At 48.2% G+C, this 22,581-nt stretch overlaps 2 protein-coding genes and 1 long non-coding RNA gene across 5 annotated transcripts; 2 read left to right on the top strand and 1 right to left on the bottom strand.

Moving 5' to 3' along the window:
- Positions 1 to 292: 292 nt before the first annotated feature.
- On the bottom strand, positions 293 to 927 carry LOC120667770 (nucleoporin NSP1-like). The gene is made up of 2 exons (XM_039947774.1): positions 736 to 927; positions 293 to 586 (listed from the first exon to the last, which is right to left on the bottom strand). Exons 1-2 carry the CDS (start codon positions 925 to 927, stop codon positions 293 to 295), a joined length of 486 nt encoding a protein of 161 aa, XP_039803708.1.
- Positions 928 to 5,105: 4,178 nt separating this feature from the next.
- On the top strand, positions 5,106 to 22,177 carry LOC120665816 (N-terminal acetyltransferase B complex auxiliary subunit NAA25-like). Of its 3 annotated transcripts, none has more exons than XM_039945502.1 (20): positions 5,107 to 5,349; positions 6,843 to 6,999; positions 7,088 to 7,206; positions 7,297 to 7,371; positions 8,200 to 8,293; positions 8,397 to 8,515; positions 9,119 to 9,189; positions 9,552 to 9,667; positions 9,752 to 9,927; positions 15,854 to 16,053; positions 16,164 to 16,294; positions 16,551 to 16,721; positions 17,287 to 17,363; positions 17,815 to 17,889; positions 18,176 to 18,368; positions 18,582 to 18,701; positions 18,967 to 19,105; positions 19,225 to 19,271; positions 19,736 to 19,999; positions 21,168 to 22,177. In XM_039945502.1, the coding sequence occupies exons 5-20, from the start codon at positions 8,282 to 8,284 to the stop codon at positions 21,867 to 21,869; spliced, it is 2,613 nt and encodes an 870-aa protein (XP_039801436.1). In that variant the 5' UTR covers positions 5,107 to 5,349; positions 6,843 to 6,999; positions 7,088 to 7,206; positions 7,297 to 7,371; positions 8,200 to 8,281; the 3' UTR covers positions 21,870 to 22,177. The 3 variants fall into 3 exon arrangements, with proteins under 3 accessions (XP_039801435.1, XP_039801436.1, XP_039801434.1); XM_039945500.1 differs by having other exon boundaries at positions 5,109 to 5,349; positions 9,517 to 9,667; XM_039945501.1 differs by lacking the exon at positions 16,551 to 16,721 and having other exon boundaries at positions 5,106 to 5,349; positions 9,517 to 9,667; positions 21,168 to 22,119.
- Positions 9,934 to 15,673, top strand: LOC120665818. Its single transcript, XR_005671361.1, has 2 exons — positions 9,934 to 10,618; positions 14,763 to 15,673. It is a non-coding gene; the product is annotated as an uncharacterized LOC120665818 (long non-coding RNA).
- Positions 22,178 to 22,581: the final 404 nt, after the last annotated feature.

A 22,581-nucleotide genomic window follows, 5' to 3' on the forward strand; every position in this document is an offset into this window, starting at 1 on the left:
CCGCCTCCTGCACCCGGGTGTCCAGTGTTGCCTGGGCCGCCTCCACCTGGCGGGTCCTCTCCTTGAGCTTGGCCTCTTTCTTCGCCGCCGACTCCTTCAGGGACTTGAGGGCCTCGCGCTGGCGCGCAAGCTGGAGCTCCATGTTGGTGGCGTGGGATTCCCGCTTTGCATGGGACTTCCTATCCTCCTCGAGCTCCATCTCGGCAATGGCCTGCTTGCTGGCGGTCGCCTGCAGCTCCTGACGCCATTGGTGCAGAGACTCGAACTCGGACCGCTGAGCCGCGAGGCTGGCCTAGTCCTTGGCAATAGCCTCCTCCCGCAGCGCCACGGCTTTCTCCCGTGTCGCCACCGCAAACTCCCGGTCGAACACCTTCCGAAGATTGGCTCGGTAGGACTCAAGGTCGGCCTTGAGTTCGGACCGAACACGCGCAGCATGGGAAGCTTCGGCCTTCGTGCGCCCCTCCAGGCGGGTGTGCCAGTCGCCGAGGCGCTGGCGCACGCTCTCCAGGGCCGCCCACTCCCGCTGGAAGGCTGCCTTGGCGGTAGAAGTCGCCTCTTCTATGGTCCGCCGGACCCGGGCCAGCACCTGGGGGAGGGGACCGCATCCTTCTCTGGGGGACCCTGCAGGAGCCGCCTACTAGAGACCACCTCCAGCTCTTCCTTTGCTGCAGGTTTGGAGCTGGGGGTGGGGACGTCCGGCACAGACGTCGGGACCTCGGGTACCGAGGTGCTTACCGTTGCTGCACCTGCTGCCGTTGTGCTCGCCGTCGCTGCGCCCGGTGTTGGTGCGACTGCCGCCGTAGCTGGGGCCTCGGGGGCCACCGCGTCGGGTGTGGCTGCGCTTGGAACCAGCGCATCCGCCGCCACCGCGTCGGGCGTTGTTGTGCCTGATGCTGGCGCATCCGCCGTCGCCGCATTGGGCGCCATCGGGTTAGCGGAAGCCGCCGCACCCGAGCTTTCCGCACCCGCCGTCGCTCCCGCCGTCGCCGCCGAGACCCCGGTCGCCTGGACCCCCGCTGACGAGCCAGCGGCGGTGGAAGAGCTGCCCGGGCGAGAGGCCCTGGCAAACAAAAAAAGAAGCCTTCAGCAAAAGCGAAGCACCGAGAATAAGGGGAGTGAACGGAAGAACACTTACCCCGAAGCGCCGGGTCTCTAGTGCCCCCGGAGGCTCGGCGACTACCGCTACGGCTGCTGCTCCCATGGCGGCGGCAGAGGCGCACCTTGTGGCTGCTGGTGCTGGTGCTGCTGCTGCTCCCGAGGCGGCGGCTGCTGCTGCTGCTCCCGAGGCGGCGGAGGAGGCGTAACCTGTGGCTGCTGCTGCTGCTGTTGCTGCCGGGGGGGCATCTCCCGGCGGTGGTGGTGGCGGCGCGGCTACTCCGGGGGTCCCGCGAGGGCCAGGGGCCCGGGAGCTACCCTGGCCCGTGTCCTCAACAGTCCTCTGATGCTTCGCGGCGGGCTCCATAACTGGGGTCCCGTCGCCGTGGTGCAACCTGCGCCGGCCCGCTTCCCCCGACGACGTGCCGGAGCTACTCCGGGCCTGGCTGGGACCGCTTGTGGCGGAGCTACCAGCCACGGCCTGCTTGCCCTTGGCCGAAGGGCCGGACCCCGCGGCGCTCGGCACGGCCTGTTCCCCGGACGCACCAGGGATCCGGATCCCACGGTCCGGGTCGCCTCCAGTCTGGTGCGTTGCCAGTCCACCGTCTTCGAGGGTCGGTAGGGTCGCCAGCAACGCAGTCCTCAGGCGTGAGTCCTCGCAGAGGGGGACGACACCCTGAGGAAGGATCAGGTGCTCCGAAATAAAGATCTCCCCCGTCACCGTCTACACCAAGACCTCCAGGGCTTCCTGGGTCAGATCGCTGTCCTCCCCGCGGTGGGTCCTGCTGCAGTCTTGGGGCCCGGTGAAGCTCCAGGCAGGACGCGGCCGCTTCTTCAGAGGGGCGATCCGGTGCTTCAGGAAGTCCCCGAGCACGTGCAGCGAGGTGAGGCCGCCCTCCGCCAGCGCCCTGATCTTGGACAGCACGGAGTCGAACTCCAACGGCAGGGACGGCTTGGCCCTCCAGGATTGGCGGTCGAAGGCGGGTCCCCCGGTCGGCATGACGAGGTGCTCGTTGGCTTCGGTGGTGGCGATCACCCACTCCTTGTGCCAATCCTTTCACTTCCCGCTAGTGAGCCCGGGGATGTAGGGCGTCCGCAAGTCACTCTTCGTCTGGAAGTAGTACGCCCCCACTTCGTCCTTGCCCTTCCTGGACTTCACCAGGACGAAGAAGTGGCAGAAGAGGATGACGCAAGGCCGCACCCCCACGAACATCTTGCACAGGTGGACGAAGATGGCCGTCAGGAGGATGGAGTGCGGCGTGAGATGTTGAAGCTGGCGGCCGAAATCTTCCAGCAACAGCAGGAAGAACGAGGAGATCGGCAGCCCCAAGCTGGTGGAAATGTGCGAGATGAACAGCACAAATTCCCCAGCGCGCAGGTCGCCGAGGGGAACTGAGCCTGCTCGAATCCCCCAGGCAGTCTCCTGTGGACTCCACCCTAGCAGGCGGCGCACCGTGTTCAGCTCCTCCTCGGTCTGGAAACGACGGGGGCGAACAAGGGATGCCATCTTGCTATGGAGGCGAGCAGCAATCTGTGCAGAAGAGCAGGGGGCGAGGAGGCTCGAAGGCAAAGGGGCGCAAAGGTTGGAAGGAAGAAGGCGAATGCGGAAAAGTAGCCGTGGTATGCGGTTTGTCCCTTTATGAAGCCTGACCCAACCGGCGCGCTCCGAAACCGTCGCTGGAAGCCAAGCAATGCTCACGCCTGGTGTTAGCCGCCCAGTCCATGACAAGGGGGCCCAGACCCGCCTGTCAGGGAGGGCGGGTAATAAACAAAGGTGTGAAAAGGCGGGATCTGAACCATCGCCCGCGCGCGAAGCGAGGTGGAAGCTGAGCTGATGTGCGCGCATAAAGCGCAGACATGACCAGACTTTTCGGGAACTGCACTGGTGGTAAATATCCTGTTTACTCCGGCCGCAACAATGCCGAGCGTCGCTCGTGTGACTAGGTGTACCACTGTATGTGGGGACCACGAGTCAGTAAGCCGTTGCGATGTGATGAGGCAGCGAAAAACCCGATGGATGGTCAAAGCCGATCAAGACTCCTGCAGTATGCATAGTCTGACGCTAGAGGCTTCAAGTTATGCAGAGCTAAATCACAGTAGTGGCCCCACCTGCGGGTTCGTCACCTCTCCCGAGATGGGCCCGGGGGCCACTGTCGGTACCCTGTAGCAGGGATACTCACTTCTAATGCAGCAAGATAGGACTCGTGTAGTCATCCGTAACTACACCATAAGGAGCAGAACAGCCGGGCCCCATGGGTCAGGCTCTTACCTCACCGGGCCAATGGCCCCGGACCCGCTTCTCGCTCCGGGACGGGTCCGGAGACGCCACGTGTCCCTGAGGAGGGAAAGCTCCGAGCCAATAGCCGAGGTCGCGGACCCCCATAGGGGTCCGGGACCTCCCGCGTCCATCCAGACCTCCCACGCGCGCGCCGAGGGGGGGGGGGTCCGGAGCCGCTACGTGTCCCGCAGGCGCGGGCGCGGGACTTCTGCTGGAAGACTCGCCCACCCACCGCATTCAATGCGGGTGGTTGAGGCGTGCTCTGCCGCCGCGCCACGCGGGGTAGCCTTTGTTAGGCCTCACTGTAGACCGCATATTACCGAGATACACAGTGTAGCCGCATGCGCCGCATCCGCGCAGAGGCCGTCTGCCGCATTAAATGGATACGACAGCACAGCACCTTTCCATCATGCCGCCTACGCCGCAAGCTACACGGTCCGTTCAGCTACGCTGCAGGCAACGCCGCAAGCTACACCCTGGCGCCGTTTCGACAAGACAGGGCATGGATATGCTGGACGGAGGATTCCTGCGGGCAGAGCAAGGAAACCCATGAATGAGATCTCATTCACCTGCAACGCCATAATATATGAACAATACATTATTTTATACTACATCGATTGGGCCCACCTGTCGGGGACCTAACGACCGTGTGCGCGCCTCCCTTGAGATATAAAAGGGAGGCGCTCGCTGCACACACCAGGCTCGCTCACACTCTCCAAGCTCTCTCGGATTCTCTCGAGACGAAGGGAACACAAGCAATACAACACACAGTGGACGTAGGGTATTACGCTCCGGCAGTCCGAACCACTCTAAACTAGCTGTGTTCATCGTGTTCTTCCAGCGAGATCGAACTAGTCCTAACTGACCCCCGAGTACTCACCCTCTGGGCTTAGACGGGTGCATTACGCCACTCGGCTGTGGGTTTCCACTCCACGACATATGGAATGAGTTTTCTATCCGTGAATACATTATTGGGCAAAATCATGTACCCATCGGACATAACGGATACGGGTTTGGATATATACTACCCATACCCGTCTACCCGTAGAAAAAAAAACGAGCCTAAGTGTCTAACTCATTTTAGCCCATATAGCTCATGAATTTGGCCCAAATCCAATTAAACTCTCTTAATACATATATTGTTGAATTCTCCCTAAAACACTACTCCGCACTCGCTCCAAATTTAGCTTGAAATGATTTTTTTATATGAATGTGTGATACTTATACGTAATTCTCAGGTATGTTTTTGAATGCGGTTACTCGTAATTACTCGTGCAAGTAGAAATATTTTTCTATCTGTGTATAAGTACAGATAACCTGACGGATAAAACTCAGATAACCCGACGGATAAAACTTAATACTGACAGATAGGAGCACGGGTGATCACTGCCCATGGAGTACCTACCCGTGGCCATCCGTAATTTCGCATGCCGGTTCAGACTTTCCGTGCACATGCCGCGACCCTCCGTCTCCAAACAGACCCGGGTCCTGTTAATCCAAGCCGTACGTCCGAATTCAAGGGTCCGGGTCTATTTGACGCCCCAGACGATCGGGTTACGGCAGCAGCAGCCTACCACTTCCCCCGGTTGGCCGATCTCACACTGTCCGTCGCGTAACCAACGGCCGCGATGCAATCATGTCCGTTCCTCGGACCGTGCCCTCCGTGTCCCCACGCGCGCGGCGCGCCGTCACATCCCCGACTTGATAAACCCTTCCTCTCGCCCGCCTCCGCGCCGCGCCTCCCCCGCTCTTCCTCTTTCGTCTTCCCCACCCGCGGCGCACCGCTCCCCACCCCCGCGCAAAACCCTAACCCTAGCTTGCGATAAGGCATGGCTAGCAAGTTCGGGCTCGCCGGTGGCATCCCGGAGCGCCGGGTGCGGCCGATCTGGGACGCCGTCGACTCGCGCCAGTACAAGGCCGCGCTCAAGCTCTGCACCGGGCTCCTCGCCAAGCACCCCACATCCCCCTACGCGCTCGTGAGCACCCTGTCTCTCTCGACTGAGCTCCGTTTTTGTTTTCCACTCTGTTTTGGTGTGTTTTTGGTGGTCGTCTGACGAATCTGGCGCTGAAATGGGCGGTTGCGCAATCAGCAGCCCTGGCCTGAGTCATTTTGTTTCGGTTTCCATTTCTCAGCGAAATGTTTGATCAAATGATTACTACAGTGGTGGGTAACGTGACTGCTAGCTTTGAATTCTACATATTCTTTTGGCTATTGAATATTAAGACTAGTTCCGCTTCGAGTTTTTGTGGATGCTATCATGCTGACTATGTTTGAGGGCATAGGACCGTCTTAGCAATAGCTGCAGGTTCAGGCACCAGTGTCACCATCTTCGGAGAAGGGCACTGGAGGTAAGGCAGGCATGAGAGTTTTGCTATTGAGAGGCGCAAAATGGTGACTGAGAGGCAGCAGTCTGTGTCAGCATGGAGGCTGCATTGGAGGGTAAGAAAGGACGAGAGGGGAGACAAAGAGTGCAAGTGGCTGCTGCTGCTGCTGCTGCTGCTGCGGTGTGCGTGAGTCGGCAGCAGAGGAGGGGTTAGGGTATGTTAAAGTGGAGCTGGATGGCGAGCTGGATAGAAACATGGAAGCTCATCTTGTCTTTTTCTCTATTATCTTATTCCTTTTCCTGTTTTATCTTGCGTCAGCAATCAGTTGTATAGGTTAGTTGTTCTGGCGCTCGTTAGCAGCATGTTTTATGCCAACGGACTTTCAAAAGTTAAAATAAACAACATATATTAAATGGGACTTTTTCTCTAGAGTTTGCTGAGCTGGACACCTACACCTGAATCTGACTCCAACACCCGCAGTTGTGTCAACTGCTGTACACCCGACTAAATGATTGACCTGTTCCTCACCGAAATAATGTGGAGTTCTTGTGGTGGCAGCAGGCTGGTGAGAGAATAAGTGCTGGCGCGTTGCGGGGTTTCAATACCCTGGTCGTCCTGGGGGCATGGACCATTTGGATGACCAGAAATGATGCTGTATTTGATAGGATCGCTCCTAGTGTTGATAGAGCCCTCTTGCTTGCACGGGATGAAGCTGAACTTTGGATGCTAGCAGGTGCAAAAGGGCTGAGTGCAATGGTCGCAGTCGTGCTCCCTGACTAGGAATCTGATATAGCGACAACTTAGTGGGTCATGGTGGTGATAGTTTTGTTTATCGGCGCGTCTGTATTTTTCAAACAGTGAACCCCCGGGGCTGGGGCGGTGGCGTGTGTCTTGGGTGCATGGTGGTGTGTGTAACTTGGCTATTTTGGGCTTTTCCTCTTCTTAATGCAATGATATGCAGCTCTCCTGCATATTCGAGAAAAGATTGACCTGTTCCTTGCATCAATTTGGAGCTTAATTTCTGATGTTGATATCCATCCTTTCCATGCACCTCTGTTTAAAGACTTCTAATGAAACTCCTCGTGGTTGTTTATATGCTCTCTGTCAATGCTTTAAAACCTTACTTTAAATTATCTCATTGCAGGCCCTGAAGGCTCTTATTTTGGAAAGGATGGGAAAACCTGATGAAGCATTGAGTGTGTCCCTGAATGCCAAGGAGCTGTTGTATTCTGACAACATTTTTCATTTTGACGATCTCACGCTTAGTACTCTACAGATAGTATTTCAAAGACTTGACCGATGTATGTTTGGACCTTTTCATTTGTTTTATCTGTTTAACATGGTTATTCTAGTAATTCTCTAAATTTTCTCGTGACCATGCTTATGCAGTGGATCTTGCTACTTCGTGCTATGAGTATGCCTGTACAAAGTACCCAAGTAACTTGGAATTAATGATGGGCCTTTTTAATTGCTATGTTAGAGAGTACTCATATGTGAAGCAACAGCAGGTACAATGGTACTTTTATTTCTACTTTGTTCACATTCCTTTTGATATCTTATTTTTATGCTTGCCCTCCCTGCCTGATAACCTTTTGCAGACAGCTCTCAAAATGTACAAAACCGTGGGAGAAGAGAGGTTTTTGCTTTGGGCAGTTTGCAGCATTCAGCTGCAGGTGAGACATTACTATTCTCATATTTGCATGAATTGTATTATCTTCATTTTCCATTTCAAATTTATTACTGGAGAATAAATTTTTTGTTCACTATAGAACTAAGATGGTTCTAGGTAGAAACAATCTGTTTGTCATGAAGCAATGAGCACTATATGGTGAATGTCTCAATGATGCATTTGCCATGCTTCAATAGGTACAATAATTTTGTCATGAAGCAATGAGCATTATTATGGTGAATGTCTCAATGATGCATTTACCATGCTAGGTACAATAATAGTCATACTGATGTAGGCTTAGACACAGAGAAGATAATGCATTAGATGTGTGAGGGAACAGAGTGGCTGGAGTAGGTGAGTGTGGAGAGGAACAATGTAATGCAATGTTCTGGAATGGAAAGAGAGGAACATAAATGAAACATTAAAATGCTACTGGCTTCATTAGCTCGACTTAGGGCTGATTTATAAGTTCTAAGGGAGGTGATCTCCTTAGGGATATAGAAATATTATTTACTTCATTTTTATGGAATTATCTTAGGCAGTAATCTGCACATGATTTATGGATGAATTTTAAACAGTTAACTATCCAATTAAATATTTGATGCAACACATATAACATATTATTTGTTTTGTTTATCACATGCTATTCTTTGAGACTTAGGTTGTCAGCTGAATATAATGACATATTGTTGAGTTGAGCATGATTTCATCTTTGTAATGCAATACATTATTAATGGAAGTATGCTTGTTTTTTCATCCTGGGAAGTGTTTGGCAAGCTTCACTTCAATGGCTATTTTCTGTTGCACAATACATGACATTTGTAATCTGCAGGTACATTTTACCAGTGGAGGTGTGAAATTATTGGCACTAGCTGAAGCATTGCTTAAGAAGCACATAAATTCTCATAGTTTACATGAACCGGAAGGTATTTTGGTTTTTTTGTAATGCTTCTTTGCCTTATTAGTTATCCTTTTCTTTTTCCTTACCCAGATGGTGTACTCTGCTGACATGTTTGGGCTATATGGCAGCACTTGCTTTCTATATTTCAATTTTGGAACAACAAGAAAAGTATGATGCTGCTTTGGAAGTTCTTTCTGGAGATTTGGGGTCTCTTCTGGGAAGGGAGGAGGACAAGCTTCGTTTGCAGGTAATTTGAATCGGTTTTCTTGGACAATGTCTTCTCATTGCCATTTGTTTATTCAGGCAACAAATTTCAATTAATTACATTTACCTTTCCACGTTACATTTCACCATAACAAACACGATTTGGCAACGTCTATGTTCATTGTTTCAAGCGTGTCACTGTAATTTACAAATTGATTACTTATTGTCATTACTGTACAATCTGGAATTAATTCCTATGGAGGTTCTAACGAATTAAGAGTTTGGAAAACTTCTACTATACTAATGCGTTGTTAAAAATTATTTAAGTACTCCCTCCATATACCATGATGTTTCCGTAAAGGTAAGGCAGTCATTTTATAAGTAACTACTATGTCAATAAATGTATTAGATTGACTAAGTGCAAGTACAATTCATCATGCACATTTTTTCCGTTAAACTATATTTTCTGGTTGCTACTGGCATATTACAATAGTTATTGTTATGTGAAGTTACCTATTGTAGGCTGTGTGCCATGTCCCAAACAACTTACTTTCATGTACAGAGGGAGTACTATCTGGTAGAGCATGTTGCACCTCTAGCACCTCTACAATTTCATTCACTTGGTTGTCTGACTTCAAGTTGACAGGGGCGTCTTCTTGCTCAAGCAAGTAGCTATGCTGCCGCATCAGAGATATATCAGAAGGTCCTCGAGTCTTGGTAATGCTTCCCATCTTCAATTTATAAATTTGATTCAATTATTCACCTGGTCATTAACCTTGCTGACATTAATCATGTTCCATGATCTGTCTTCAAGAAATGTTGTACTCCATGCATTTACTACAAACTCTGTATTCTTTTATCCAATTTTAGTGATATAACCAGGCTCTTTTTATCTACAGTATGTATTTAAGTTTATGTTTGTCGTTGCCTCAAGATCTCCTTGATTTGTTACATCTAATTTTACTCTATATTACCCATTGTAAATTTTCTTCTTTTGACTTATGTTTAGTTTTTGATGATTGTCATCTCCTTTTGACTCGGCAGTCCTGATGACTGGGAGTCCTTTCTCCATTATATAGGATGTTTGCTGGAGCATGATGTGAATTTGCCTAAACCATGCACTGGTGAACACACTTGTCCTTCTTGCTCTGTTGATTTGGCATTGCCCAACAAGACTTGTCTTAGCCAGGAGCTGGTACTTCCTGACCTAAAGCAACACTTCTAGTGCTTTGTATGTGTTTGTGATGTGATTATATTTATTGAATTTTCATGTTTGTAGGTTGAATCTCGGCTTACTAGTGCGTTGTCATTTGTGCAAAGGCTACAAGAAAATAACTTGAGTGATTGTGTTAGAGGACCTCATTTAGCTAATATTGAAATTGAACGGCAAAGGTGCCTCAATGGAAACCCAAATAATATCAAACTTATGGAAGCTTTGGTGAAGTACTTCCACAGGTTTGTTTTTGGTCAACCTCTTTCCTGTTCCTCTTTCTGCTGTCGTCTATTTTGAATCTCTTCATACCATGCAAAAAATTTGGTTCTGTTCAAAAGAATGATTTTTAGTTGGGGATCCGGTATTGAGGCCAGCACACTGCACACACCACCATGATGTAGGAGGAATGGCTGAAGCTAAATGTGTGATTGACTTAATGAATCCTGTTCCAGTGTCCTCCCAACTTGAAAGAGACAAGCGGATATTTTGAGAGAAATAGAAATATGTTTAGAAAAAATCTGATGACTCTCACAGTCAAATATGTACTGGTGAATTCTTGCTTTAGGTACCAGTACTACCACCACTCTGAATTTAGTGCATCTATGTTGAGATCCACCACCTGTTCATGAATTTTCAGGGATAGAATATTAGCATGCCAAAAAAAGAAAGAAAGATTAGGTTGTGAATTGCCAATTTTAGTACTAGTGTACCACTGGCCAATTTTCTATTTTTACTATATGTCCATTTACAAATAATTATATCTGCAAACAGCTATAGGTATGTTATATTAAGTAACTAAACTACCTTGGATGATAAATCTGACAGTACTTTTCCCTTAGATAAACTTTAGAGATTGTTAGTCAAAGTTGTTAGTTATTTATAAAGAAAGGAGCAATTTATAAGTTTCAACTCCACCTTTGTTGTGCATAGGAGGTGTCGTGGGATTTCTAGGGTACCCACAGCCGGGTGGCGGAGCGCACCCGCCTATTCCCAGAGAGGGAGTACTCGGGGAGGTACTAGGCGATTGGGCTGATCTAGCTCTGAGGCGTGCACACAAGAACACACGATCTAAAGTGGTTCGGGCCGCCGGAGCGTAATACCCTACGTCCACTGGGAGAAGTTTTGATCTCTGTTGTGTATGAATCTATCCTCTGCCGGGCCTTGGCTCTCACCCAGCCTGGGTCTTCCTTCTAGCGGGCGCCCCCTTTTATAGACCAAGGGGGCGGATACATAGGACGTTGGGGCCCCGACAGGTGGGCCCAACGTGACTGCGCAGCATACTACGCAGAGTATTCAGATGGGTACAGTGGTTACGGATCTTTCCTCCGATACGCTCTGCTAGCGCTACAGTGGTCTTCTCTTGTCCCGTCACCAAGGTGTTCGTTGGGGGAGCGTAGCTTGCGGCGTAGCCTGTGGAAGCTATTATGTAGGCGTCATAATGGGTGAAGCCGAGCCGTCGTATCCATCTGTTATGGCAGACTTGGCAGGCGCGGCGTGGGCGGCGCCTACGGCTCCACTATCTTGGTAACACGCGATCAATAGTGCCTCCTGGTCAAAGAATCGCCTTGGCTTCCACCGCATCAATGCGGGTGTCCACCTACCACAATAAATGCAGTGGTGGGTGAGGCTTAGTATGGAGACCAAGCGGCCTTGAAATGTCGTGCTTGTAGACACGTGTCGCTCCGGACCACCCCGAGGCAGGCCGTCGACTTCTTCCCTTAGCGAGTGGTCCGGTTACCATACAAGGGGTCCGGGACCCCATGAGGGGTCCGGGACTTCCGCGGGGGTCCGGACCCCTCGGGAGGTCCGGAGCCCCGGCTGTTCGGGCTGCCCGCCTCTTCCGGGACACGCGTCGTTCCCGGACCTTTCCCAGTCGTGAGGCAGGTCCGGAACCGTCGCCGAGAGATCAGGACTCCAGGACCACAGGGGTCCGGCTGTTTGGACGTAGTCAAGGATAACTATAAGGCTCTTGCCTAGATACAGCAAGAAGGGGTACCCCAGTCCTGGGGTACCGACAGTGGCCCCCGGGCCCACCTCGGGAGAGGTACGAACCCGCGGGTGGGGCCACTATCGTGATGTGTTTCTACGCAACCTGATTACAGCTGGTGTGCTCATACAAAGAGCGGGTGCTCCGGACCCCTGAGGCCGGTACACCGGTTGCCAGGTTCAGGCTCTAGAGTGCTCTCCGCAGGGCGATGAAGGTGTAGGCTTAGGGTACGGAACCAAGCTAAGCGGCTACACAGACCTCGGACCGCTCAGGGAGCAACACCACCTCCTGGACCTGGCTCTTGGCGACCGCGGCGAGCGGTCTCCGCCGGAGCGGGCCACCGGAGTGGACTTTAGTCGACCGTGGCGAGCGGTCTCCGCCGGAGCGGGCCACCGGAGTGGACTTGAGTCGACCGTGGCGAGCGGTCTCCGCCGGAGCGGGCCACCGGAGTGGACTTGAGTCGACCGTGGCGAGCGGTCTCCGCCGGAGCGGGCCACCGGAGTGGACTTGAGTCGACCGTGGCGAGCGGTCTCCGCCGGAGCGGGCCACCGGAGTGGACTTGAGTTATTGCTGACGAACCAAAGGAAAATGTCACCGGACCTCACAGTAAGGTGCAAGAAACCAAGCCTTATACTAGAAGGGAGCCCGGGGCCTCTAAAGACAGCAGTCTCGGATACTAGAGTACTTGTAACAAGGTAGTGAAGTACGTAAGCTTAGTGTACATTACCAGGCTAAGCTACGCGGAGCTTCTCTACCCCAGGATACGAGTACCACTTCTCCAGAGCAGGTCCTTAGGGGTCCGGACTGTCTTCCAGCAAGAAGGGGCGTCCTCACCTGACTTCAAACCGGCAACTTAACTTGGATCGCCAACAAAAGAAAAAACTCTGTTTGGGGGGAAGAGACGGTCAACCAAGAAATAGCCAATCAGAACGAATGAATGTAATTAGAGTGGTGGCGAGACAAGACTAAGAAAATAACTCTCCTTTATTAGTGTGGTTATCACGGAATACATCAGAGGTCGGGATTACGAGGTCGGACCTCCACCGCTCCGGACCGCTTTTTGCCTGTTTGTGTGATAGGGCCAGAGGACGGGTTTACAAGGTCAGACCTTGACCGCTCTGGGCACACACACATAGGCGCCACGTTATTACAAAGGAGGACTCTCTCTTAATCTTTTCTTAGGAGTAACCTACGGCTGCATGCTATACAGCGTGTTCTTCTCCGGTTGGAAGTGGTACGGCCACTCCTGAATTCTTCATAGTCGTCAGAGGCGACGGCGCCCTAGATGTGCCTGAACTGCATCATCCAGTATCACCTCAGGAGCTCGGGGGGCCACTCTTTGCCTAAGAGCTGTCATATGCTTAGGTAGCATGAGACAAATTCTTTGGCTTTGAGTAGGAGAGGCCCCCCTACCGCCGTCGTCGTCTGCCGATGGAAACCAGACGCCCTTGCGCAGCAGAAGGACCGGACGTGGAGCGCGGAGAGGTGCGGTCGTTCGCCGGCTTGTCCTTGGTGCTAGCGCCAGGGGCCCCCGCGCCTGGCGGCGGGGGCTTGTCAGCAGCAGCGCCGAGCTACGTTGAGGCGGATCTCCGGTGCTGGCGACGGCAGGACGACACAGGCCAACTTCCTCCGGGATGGCCGTCGGCTCCGGGCTCCATGTTGAGAGAAAGCCTTGAGCCGACGTCATACCGCCGGAGAGGAAGGATGGTCCGTTGCTTGAGAGAAAACCTTGAGCCGACACCGGGATGGCGCGGGGCGGCACGCGACAGGCGTCGCCCCCGCGCACCACCGTGCCGGCTCTGAGGCGTCGCAGTGGCGACGCACAGCAGGCGCAGCTGCCGTGCACCGTCGCACCGAGGGCGCTGGCGCCCTAGTACCACAGCATGCGGCGTGGGTGCCACCATGCCTCTCTTCATCTTCTTGTCCGTCGTTGCAGAGGATGAACACGGCCCCAGAAGCCTGAAGATCCAGCCAGCGCCTGTTCCTCCCCACGGACGGCGCCAAATGTCGTGGGATTTCTAGGGTACCCACAGCCGGGTGGCGGAGCGCACCCGCCTATTCCCAGAGAGGGAGTACTCGGGGAGGTACTAGGCGATTGGGCTGATCTAGCTCTGAGGCGTGCACACAAGAACACACGATCTAATGTGGTTCGGGCCGCCGGAGCGTAATACCCTACGTCCACTGGGAGAAGTTTTGATCTCTGTTGTGTATGAATCTATCCTCTGCCGGCCTTGGCTCTCACCCAGCCTGGGTCTTCCTTCTAGCGGGCGCCCCCTTTTATAGACCAAGGGGGCGGATACATAGGACGTTGGGGCTCCGACAGGTGGGCCCAACGTGACTGCGCAGCATACTACGCAGAGTATTCAGATGGGTACAGTGGTTACGGATCTTTCCTCCGATACGCTCTGCTAGCGCTACAGTTGTCTTCTCTTATCCCGTCACCAAGGTGTCCGTTGGGGGAGCGTAGCTTGCGGCGTAGCCTGTGGAAGCTATTATGTAGGCGTCATAATGGGTGAAGCCGAGCCGTCGTATCCATCTGTTATGGCAGACTTGGCAGGCGCGGCGTGGGCGGCGCCTGCGGCTCCACTATCTTGGTAACACGCGATCAATAGTGCCTCCTGGTCAAAGAATCGCCTTGGCTTCCACCGCATCAATGCGGGTGTCCACCTACCACAATAAATGCAGTGGTGGGTGAGGCTTAGTATGGAGACCAAGCGGCCTTGAAATGTCGTGCTTGTAGACACGTGTCGCTCCGGACCACCCCGAGGCAGGCCGTCGACTTCTTCCCTTAGCGAGTGGTCCGGTTACCATACAAGGGGTCCGGGACCCCATGAGGGGTCCGGGACTTCCGCGGGGGTCCGGACCCCTCGGGAGGTCCGGAGCCCCGGCTGTTCGGGCTGCCCGCCTCTTCCGGGACACGCGTCGTTCCCGGACCTTTCCCAGTCGTGAGGCAGGTCCGGAACCGTCGCCGAGAGATCAGGACTCCGGACCACAGGGGTCCGGCTGTTTGGACGTAGTCAAGGATAACTACAAGGCTCTTGCCTAGATACAGTAAGAAGGGGTACCCCAGTCCTGGGGTACCGACAGTAGGCAAGCAGTCCATCGCATAGTCACAGAAATCGGGGTCGAGGGTACCGTTCCTCGACCCGGGAACACCGATCCCGTCTCGGAAACGCGGGGTCATTTTCGTCCCCGCCTTGTAAAAACCTCTCACAAGGACCGTACCCCGTTCCTCAACCCCGTCCCTCGACCCTATCGACCCCGAATCTTTGTGACTATGGTCCATCGGTTGCTAATAGTTTAATGACCTGGTTGCTAGAATACAGTAATTGCATCTCTAGAAAATTATTTGACTGTTTATTCCCTTTATTTCGTTTCTAACATAATAAAGTTTGCTTTGCTAAGGTATTAGTATAAACCAACTATTTGTACATACAAATATATAACTATGTGATGCTATATAAATATTTTTCATATTAACTGTGCTTTGGATTCTTGAAAAATACATCGTAAACTCACTGAATTGGGCACTTGCACGCTCCGGCTGGTCCTTGGGGAGATTTCAGGACTTTCCACTGTAATGGTGAACCCTCATGGATTTCCACCTCCCATGTAGTGGCAGATCATGGCAAATTCTTGAGGATTCATCATTAGGTGAGAAGTCCTAGAATGCCCCTTGTTGATGGTGATCTTGGAGCCATCAGTGGCATTCACCTCATTACTTGATGAGGGCAGCTGTGGCAAGACACATCTCAGATTTGAGGCTAGAGGTTGTAGTGACAAGATGGAAGTTGGGATGGCAACATAAATCCAGCACAAACAGGATAGAGTTTTGCTGCGTGAGGTGTATGGCATCTATGGTGAAATAATACTCAGATTTGAGGTGAGGATGTGGGAGAAGGGTGGAGGGTATCTGGAGTGGCAAGCATAGTTTGGCTCTGTGAGGGTACATTGCAGCTGCTGTATTCTTGGTTGATTGAGTAAAAATCATAAATACAGAGAAAAAATGAAGAGAGCAAAAGTCACTTTGTTCTCATCTCACAAGATGTTGATGAGTGTCATTTTCCATTATTTTGTCTCTGTGTGATAGTGCTAGTTACTATGTTTGCTTGTGATATTATTTTTCAAGAATCATGAAGCTTATCTTTTCTCACTTTCAAATTTTGTTCGAGTACTTGCAGATTTGGCCATTTGTCTTGCTCAGCATCTGATGTTGAAATTTACCTTCATATGCTATCTGGCAATGACATGTCTGAGCTGCTAGATGAAATTTCTGGATCGTTTGATGCATCATCAGTTTCAGTAAACACACTAGGTTGGACAATTACTCTTTTCAAGATTCAGGAAATTTTGGGAACTTTATTCACAAAACCAACTACAGGTGTGCAGGTCTACCTTTGTCAATGTGTCACATGTTTCTACGTTTGTGTTTTGTCTTATTTATCATGGATCCCAATATTCGTGTACCTGAAATTTTAAGTGCAATTCCAGAACTTCAGGGCATTGCAAAGAGAATGGTTGATACATTTTATAAAAACTTGTCTCTCTCAAATGAGTTGGATCTCCAGGAAAGCATGTATGGCGAAGAACTTCTGTCTATGGCTAGCAGTATTCTTGTTCAGGTTTGTAGCTCTATTTGGTTACAACTAGCATAGATTATTCTCAAAAAAAAAAAAACTAGCATAGAGCAAAAAGCATGTTAAGTTTTCATGTCTATAAAAATACTGTAAAGTTTAATCTCTGTAAAGGTTTCAAACATTCTTCTGATGCTTATTCGTATGAATTTGTGTAGTTTGAGTCCCAATTTATTTATTAGTTCTACAATTATTTATGCCCTATTTTGTCATCCAATTAGTTACCTGACTCTGGTGTTTGAAGATTTTTCCGGAATCTGTTTGTTTGTGGTGGTTTTGCGGGCACATAAGGAGGGATAGAGTCCGGAACGAAGTTATTCGGGATAGGGTCGGGGTGGCACCAATTGAGGAGAAACTTATCCAGCATCGGCTGAGATGGTTTGGACATGTCCAACGAAGGCCTCCTGAGGCGCCGGTACGTAATGGGGTTCTTGAGCGGGTTGATAATGTAAAGAGGGGTAGAGGTAGACCTAAACTGACGTGGGATGAGTCGGTTAAGAGAGACCTTAAGGATTTGAATATCTCTAAAGAGATAGCTTTGGATAGGAGCGCTTGGAGACTAGCTATCAATGTGCCTGAACTTTGAACTTATTTCTTTCGGGTTTCATCTCTAGCCTACCCCAACTTGCTTGGGAAAAAAGGCTATGTTGTTGTTGTTGTTGTTGTTTGTTCTCTTGAAAAATGGAAACAAATGATGTCACTGTTTCATGTTCATTTCCTGCCTTGCCATTTAGTATGCATTTATTTCTGTACCGAGTCATGTAAATAATGCCTTGATTTTTTATGCTTTACCTACTTGAGAATATCCTCCTGATATAAATATTTTGTCACAAAATTCTAGGAAACTTCATCTAATGCTTCATGCCCCTTGGATGTTGATCCGGTGGCCCATATTAGAGTTTGCATGGTTTGCACGTAGAGGTTGGTTTGCATCTGATATGTTCCCTATAATTAATTGTACTGGTAATATCTTGAAACAGCTATACTGGCGTACAAGGAACTTAGGATACTTACTTGAAGCAATTTTGGTACTGGAGTTTGGATTGACTGTTCGCAAGTAAGTTCATAGTCATAAAATCCTGCCTTCTCATCTTATCATTTTATAACCAATCTTTTGTTCTTCAGTTCTAGTTTTTCCATTTTATTGAATGACATTGAATATCTAATGACATTGAATATCTAGGAGCATGTAATGTTTGTATGTCTGTTCTCGACTTAGCTATGCCCAATAGATGTGATCTGTTTTATCATATTTTGTGTTGGTATATTAATGCTCCCCTAATCTTAGATAAGGAAAAGAAACAATTGAATCTCTTGGGTACTGGAAGCTATGATAAATATGTGACTAATCAATCTATTCTCTTTTATTTGTTGAATTGATGTGTCTGCTAAAACTTCATTGCAGCGGTCTGACACACAGCCAAATGTGTGTGGTACCATGCACACACAACCTATTCTATTTCTCTTATTCAATGTTTAACAAAAATCTCTAATTTGGACGTGCTCAGGTATGTCTGGCAATACAAGATTACTCTGGTGCATCTGTACTCTTACCTGGGGGCTCTTCCATTAGCACATAAATGGTAATTTCCCCATTTAATATGCTTATTTTCTTTTATGTTCACACATTTGTGTTCCACACCGGGTTTTCCCCTACTAGAACCATCCATCTTGTAATCACAATGCATACAGGACAGCCCTTCGTTAGCTCCGACTCATGTGCCCCCCTGCAGAATCCTTATTTTTCTGTAGCATGTTTGCACTGCTAACTTCTTTTGAACATATGTTCCAGGTTTTTCTTCCCCTCTTCAGATTATTTGGTGATATTATTTTTTTCCTACCTACTCTGAACAATGTTCTCGTATGCAGGTACATAACCTTGGAAGTGAAAAACATTCTTCTAGAGTCTGTCTCGCATCACATCTTGCCACAAATGTTAAATTCTCCCTTCCTGCAACATGCTGCTGATCTTGTTAAGGATTATTTGAAATTCATGGATGATCATTTGAAAGAATCTGCTGATCTTACATGTCTTGCTTATAGACATCGTACATACTCAAAGGTAAGTAGGTGCCCTTTCTATTGCTCACCAGTAGCATCTGCGATTCTGCATGGAATCCATGTAAAGAAACACATAGTAGAACTGATATATGCTCCCTCTATCATTAACAAAAATAGAAAAATCCAAGAATAGAAAATCTTTGCATGATGTATTTAATAAGAAAGAAATACTAGAGCCATGTAATCGATATAACACACTGAGCTTTTTGTTCAGGTAATTGAGTTTGTTCAGTTTAGAGATCGCTTGCAACGCTCCATGCAGTATCTTTCTGTAAAATCAGATTCTGTGATGCTACATCTGAAACAGAAGGCTGACTCTCTTGATGAAGTGGAGGTGAGGTCTCCTTGCCAATTAGGACACGTGGTTGTATTTTTGCTAAAAATATGGATTCATGTTTTTGTGTATAAGCAAATGTATCCATTTTTCTTGGGGTTCTAACCATTTTAAACATATATCTTGTAACCTCGAAATATGTAGTACTAGGGGCTGGTTATGCTGTCAGTAGATTAGTTCCATTATATAAGGATTTATTGATGCTTGATAATTTCTGTATCCGATACTAGTCTGAATATTGTTATTTTTCTTTCCCTGATTGCAGTCTATTCTTGAAAGCGTGAGCCATGGAACAAAGTTGGTTGAGCTATCTAATGATGATAGCATGAAACACTTAACCTTCAATGAAGATCTTGAGGCGCGACCGTGGTGGACGCCAACAAGCAGTGTTAATTTTCTTTCAGGTACTTTGTTGTTGTGATCTGTGATTTTATCAGAGATTTTCTCCATTTTTTGATCTCTTTGTGCAAATTGTATTCTGTCAGGCACAGAAGTGCTTATGATTATTGTTGTCATTTTACAGAACCATTCGATGAAGGCTCAACACCCTCAAGCTATAGGGCCAAAATGGTATGCCATTTAATTCAAACATTATACACGCTAAGTCAAACAATGTTTAGTTTTCAAACTCATCAATGGGTTTTTTGTCCTTCGGTATAAAGTCGAGTTTTTATGTCAAGCAGAATGTTTTGGTAAACTTCACTTCTTAATACTTCTGATGGAAAATATAAGACTATTAGGACATCGACATGGTCTCCAAGATACAATTTGAGTAGTAATATCTATGCAAATATCTTATATAAAGTAGAAATGGTTTACATTATGAAAGTGTTTTCTTAATGAATCTACTAATGTCAATGCTGTTAATCTATATAAAATTTATATGTTCATGGTCAAAGGTAAATAAGTTTTGACTTAATGGACTTATATTTCCAATCGGAGGAAGTCGATAGCAATGCTCTCATACTGAAGTTTGCATGTACTTATTTCTCATGTCAATGATTCGTTTACTCAAAACAAATGTATGTTTGCAGTGCAAGCACAAATCTAATGAGAAGGATGGTCCAAAGCTGAAAGATGCAGAGAGAAAATCTCTTGTTCCTCGACTTGTATATCTTTCCATGCATGGTTGCACGACTTTTCTCAGGGAGGGTGAATCAAATGGAGCTTCCTCTAATGTAAATGCTGCTGGGGAGATGAAAACTTTGCTTGAGAAATATGCCAGGAGTATTGGTTACTCTTTTGATGATGCTCTAAGCATAGTTCTGGGTATGTCATCTGGCAAGAAGTCTGTCAAGGTAACATCTGTCTATTTTTACTGTATTTTTAACCATTTGTTTTTACATACTACCTCCATCCCAGAATATAGATATTTATAGGTTTTCTCCAAGTCAAACCTTTTAAACTTTGACTGTTGATGGTAAAAAACCATAAAGATTGACAACATGAAAATGATATTAGTTTATTTATACTGAAACCAACTATCGGAACATGAAGCCTTTTCTATTTTAAATTAAGTTTGGACCTTTTCTATTTTAAATTAAGTTTGGAGATATTATTGGTCCAAGATGAAAATGTTTGACTTCGACCGAGTCTAGAAGTAGCCATATTTTGTCATGGATGTAGTACATTATCGTATTGTACAACCGTTCCTAGTCTCTAGGGCACTGATAAGCTGATTAATCATGATTAATTTTCGATCAGGCTGATTAGTCGAGCCTGCTCGGTAGCCTAGTCGTCTGCCTAAATACCATGGTTCCCAGGACGTGTATCTATATAGTTGACGATAATCTTACGAAATACAACAAAGATCAAGATTTAAGGATGGGTCAATTGGTCACTTATGATTTTGAGAGTTGCAATTGTGAAGAGTTCACTGTCATACTAGCTGAACCTAGTACCTAATGGGCCAAATTGCAGGTCAAAGCTATCCTAGTACTACCCAGAATTGGCTCTAATCTAGTCGTGCCCCCTAATTGGATGACTAATCATGGTTAGTTGGATGACCCCCAACTAGTAGACCTAGTCGCGTCGGTGGCTATAATCGTTATGGGTGACTGACAAGAACGATTAGTTGGACGACTTAATACCATTGTGTGAAGAATAATATCTATATTTTGAGTATGAAGTCATGTTGTAGAATGCATAGATCACTGCTTTTTTTATTTTCTTAGAATATATAAAATTGATGTTACTACATACACCATTAAAAGAACTTCACTTTATGGTTCTTTTTTATTCAAAATAACATAATGTTGTAGGAATCAATATCAAAAGTGTCATCCTTGAATGAACTTTGTCTATCTTTCTAAAAGATTGGGATTTTCTAATTAGCAGTATGCCAGTATGCATTACACTTTCTAGGGAATAGATCGCTGGATGTTCGGAACTGGAGTATTGTCTCATATTGTTTATAGTGGGAGTAAAATGGTTGATTTATTGCTGATACAAGTTGTACATTTGCAGGATTTTGCTCCTGATATTGTCAGCTGGATGAGCTTTGCTGCATTTATCAATGCTTGGAACTTGTGTTCTACTGAGCCAGCGATCCCTGGAACTGACCGGAGCAGCCCAAATTCATGGAAAATTGTGGATAACTTGTTCAAAACCTGCATAGAGGAGCAGCTGACTGATGCCAGTCAAATGCTGACTTCTCTAGGAAACAATATTTCACTTCTAGTGCGAATGGTTACTGAACCCATTTCCTGGCATCTTCTGGTAATCCAATCCTGTATGAGAGCTATGACCCCACAAGGGAAGAAGAAGAAGAAAGGTGGCCCATTGGAGCGACCAAACACACCTCACTTGCAGGCAATCCAGATCTCCGTTAACTACATGGCTAACACCCTCCAGAGCGTCCAAACATGGCTATCAGATCAAATGAGACCAGAGGAGCAAGCTCTGGATGCCCTTCTGTCTTATTTGCAAGGAACCAACGCTGATGGCCCTGGAAAGATCTCCTGTACCTTGGATGAGAGTGCAGCAGCGGCCAGCTCTGAAATCGGTGGCCGCATTGCCCAGTCTCTGGAACCATGGAGCTCTGCCGGTGTGGTGAGAAGAATCGTGGGGGCTGGAGATGAGACCATAGCCGAGTTGAAGAAGACGTGTGCCCAGAAGCTGAAGCTTCTCAAGTCGGCATCAGCTTCTCTTTCTTCGATGTTGCACTAAACTTGAGAAATTTTTGGTCGTGAGATCTTTTTCCCTCCACCCCCGACTGTTGTGGCTTGAAGCCCCTTGATGTTGTAACACTCAAGTGTGTTGGCTCTATGCAATTTTGATTGACATCCTTGTTTTCGCGTTAGTGTCTTGCCCGTTGGAGTTTACCTGCGTGATGCCTGCTGTTTTGCTGAGCTGTGGGAATGGTGAATCTGTTGTTTGCTTAGAAATTAGAATATAATCCATCATTTTGTGTTGTGTTGCCGCTGCTCTAGTCTATTGGATGATATCAGAATATAATCAAATCCATCATTTTGTGTTGTGTTGCCGCTGCTCTAGTCTATTGGATGATATCCCCTTGGTTCCTTCTTTTGTTAAACGCGATGGTTTGGTGGAAACACAGTTCGTTGCGCCATGTGCAGTGTGCGGCTGTGGGTGCATGCTGGACTGTCACTGGACAGTGCAGGAACTGGAGAGCCGTGTGCCGTCCCTGCAAGCAAGGAGGGACCTGGCGATGGATGTGCAGAGCCAGAGAGCAAGAGCCCTCTTCGTTGCGTGGGTGGTCGGGTCGGGTCCGGAATGTACAGGAGCTAAGTAGAAAGGTACTACCTCCATCCCAAAATATAAGGATTTATTGACTTCTGCTGATCATGTTTGACATTCGTTTTATTTAAAAAATTTGTAAAAATATTATTTATTTTGTTATGACATGTTTTATCATTGT

The sequence above is a fragment of the Panicum virgatum genome, chromosome 3N, assembly GCF_016808335.1.
Source record: "Panicum virgatum strain AP13 chromosome 3N, P.virgatum_v5, whole genome shotgun sequence".
Taxonomy (NCBI): Eukaryota; Viridiplantae; Streptophyta; class Magnoliopsida; order Poales; family Poaceae; genus Panicum; species Panicum virgatum.

Excerpts from the sequence above, each read along its gene's own strand:
- LOC120665816 (XM_039945500.1), top strand. The coding sequence starts at position 5,203 with ATGGCTAGCAAGTTCGGGCTCGCCGGTGGCATCCCGGAGCGCCGGGTG. Across the intron at positions 7,000-7,087 it reads ATTTCAAAGACTTGACCGAT|TGGATCTTGCTACTTCGTGC; the intron begins GTATGTTTGGAC and ends ATGCTTATGCAG. Across the intron at positions 8,516-9,118 it reads AGGACAAGCTTCGTTTGCAG|GGGCGTCTTCTTGCTCAAGC; the intron begins GTAATTTGAATC and ends TCAAGTTGACAG.
- LOC120667770 (XM_039947774.1), bottom strand. The coding sequence starts at position 927 with ATGGCGCCCAATGCGGCGACGGCGGATGCGCCAGCATCAGGCACAACA. Across the intron at positions 587-735 it reads CGGCAGCAGGTGCAGCAACG|GTGCTGGCCCGGGTCCGGCG; the intron begins GTAAGCACCTCG and ends CCCCTCCCCCAG.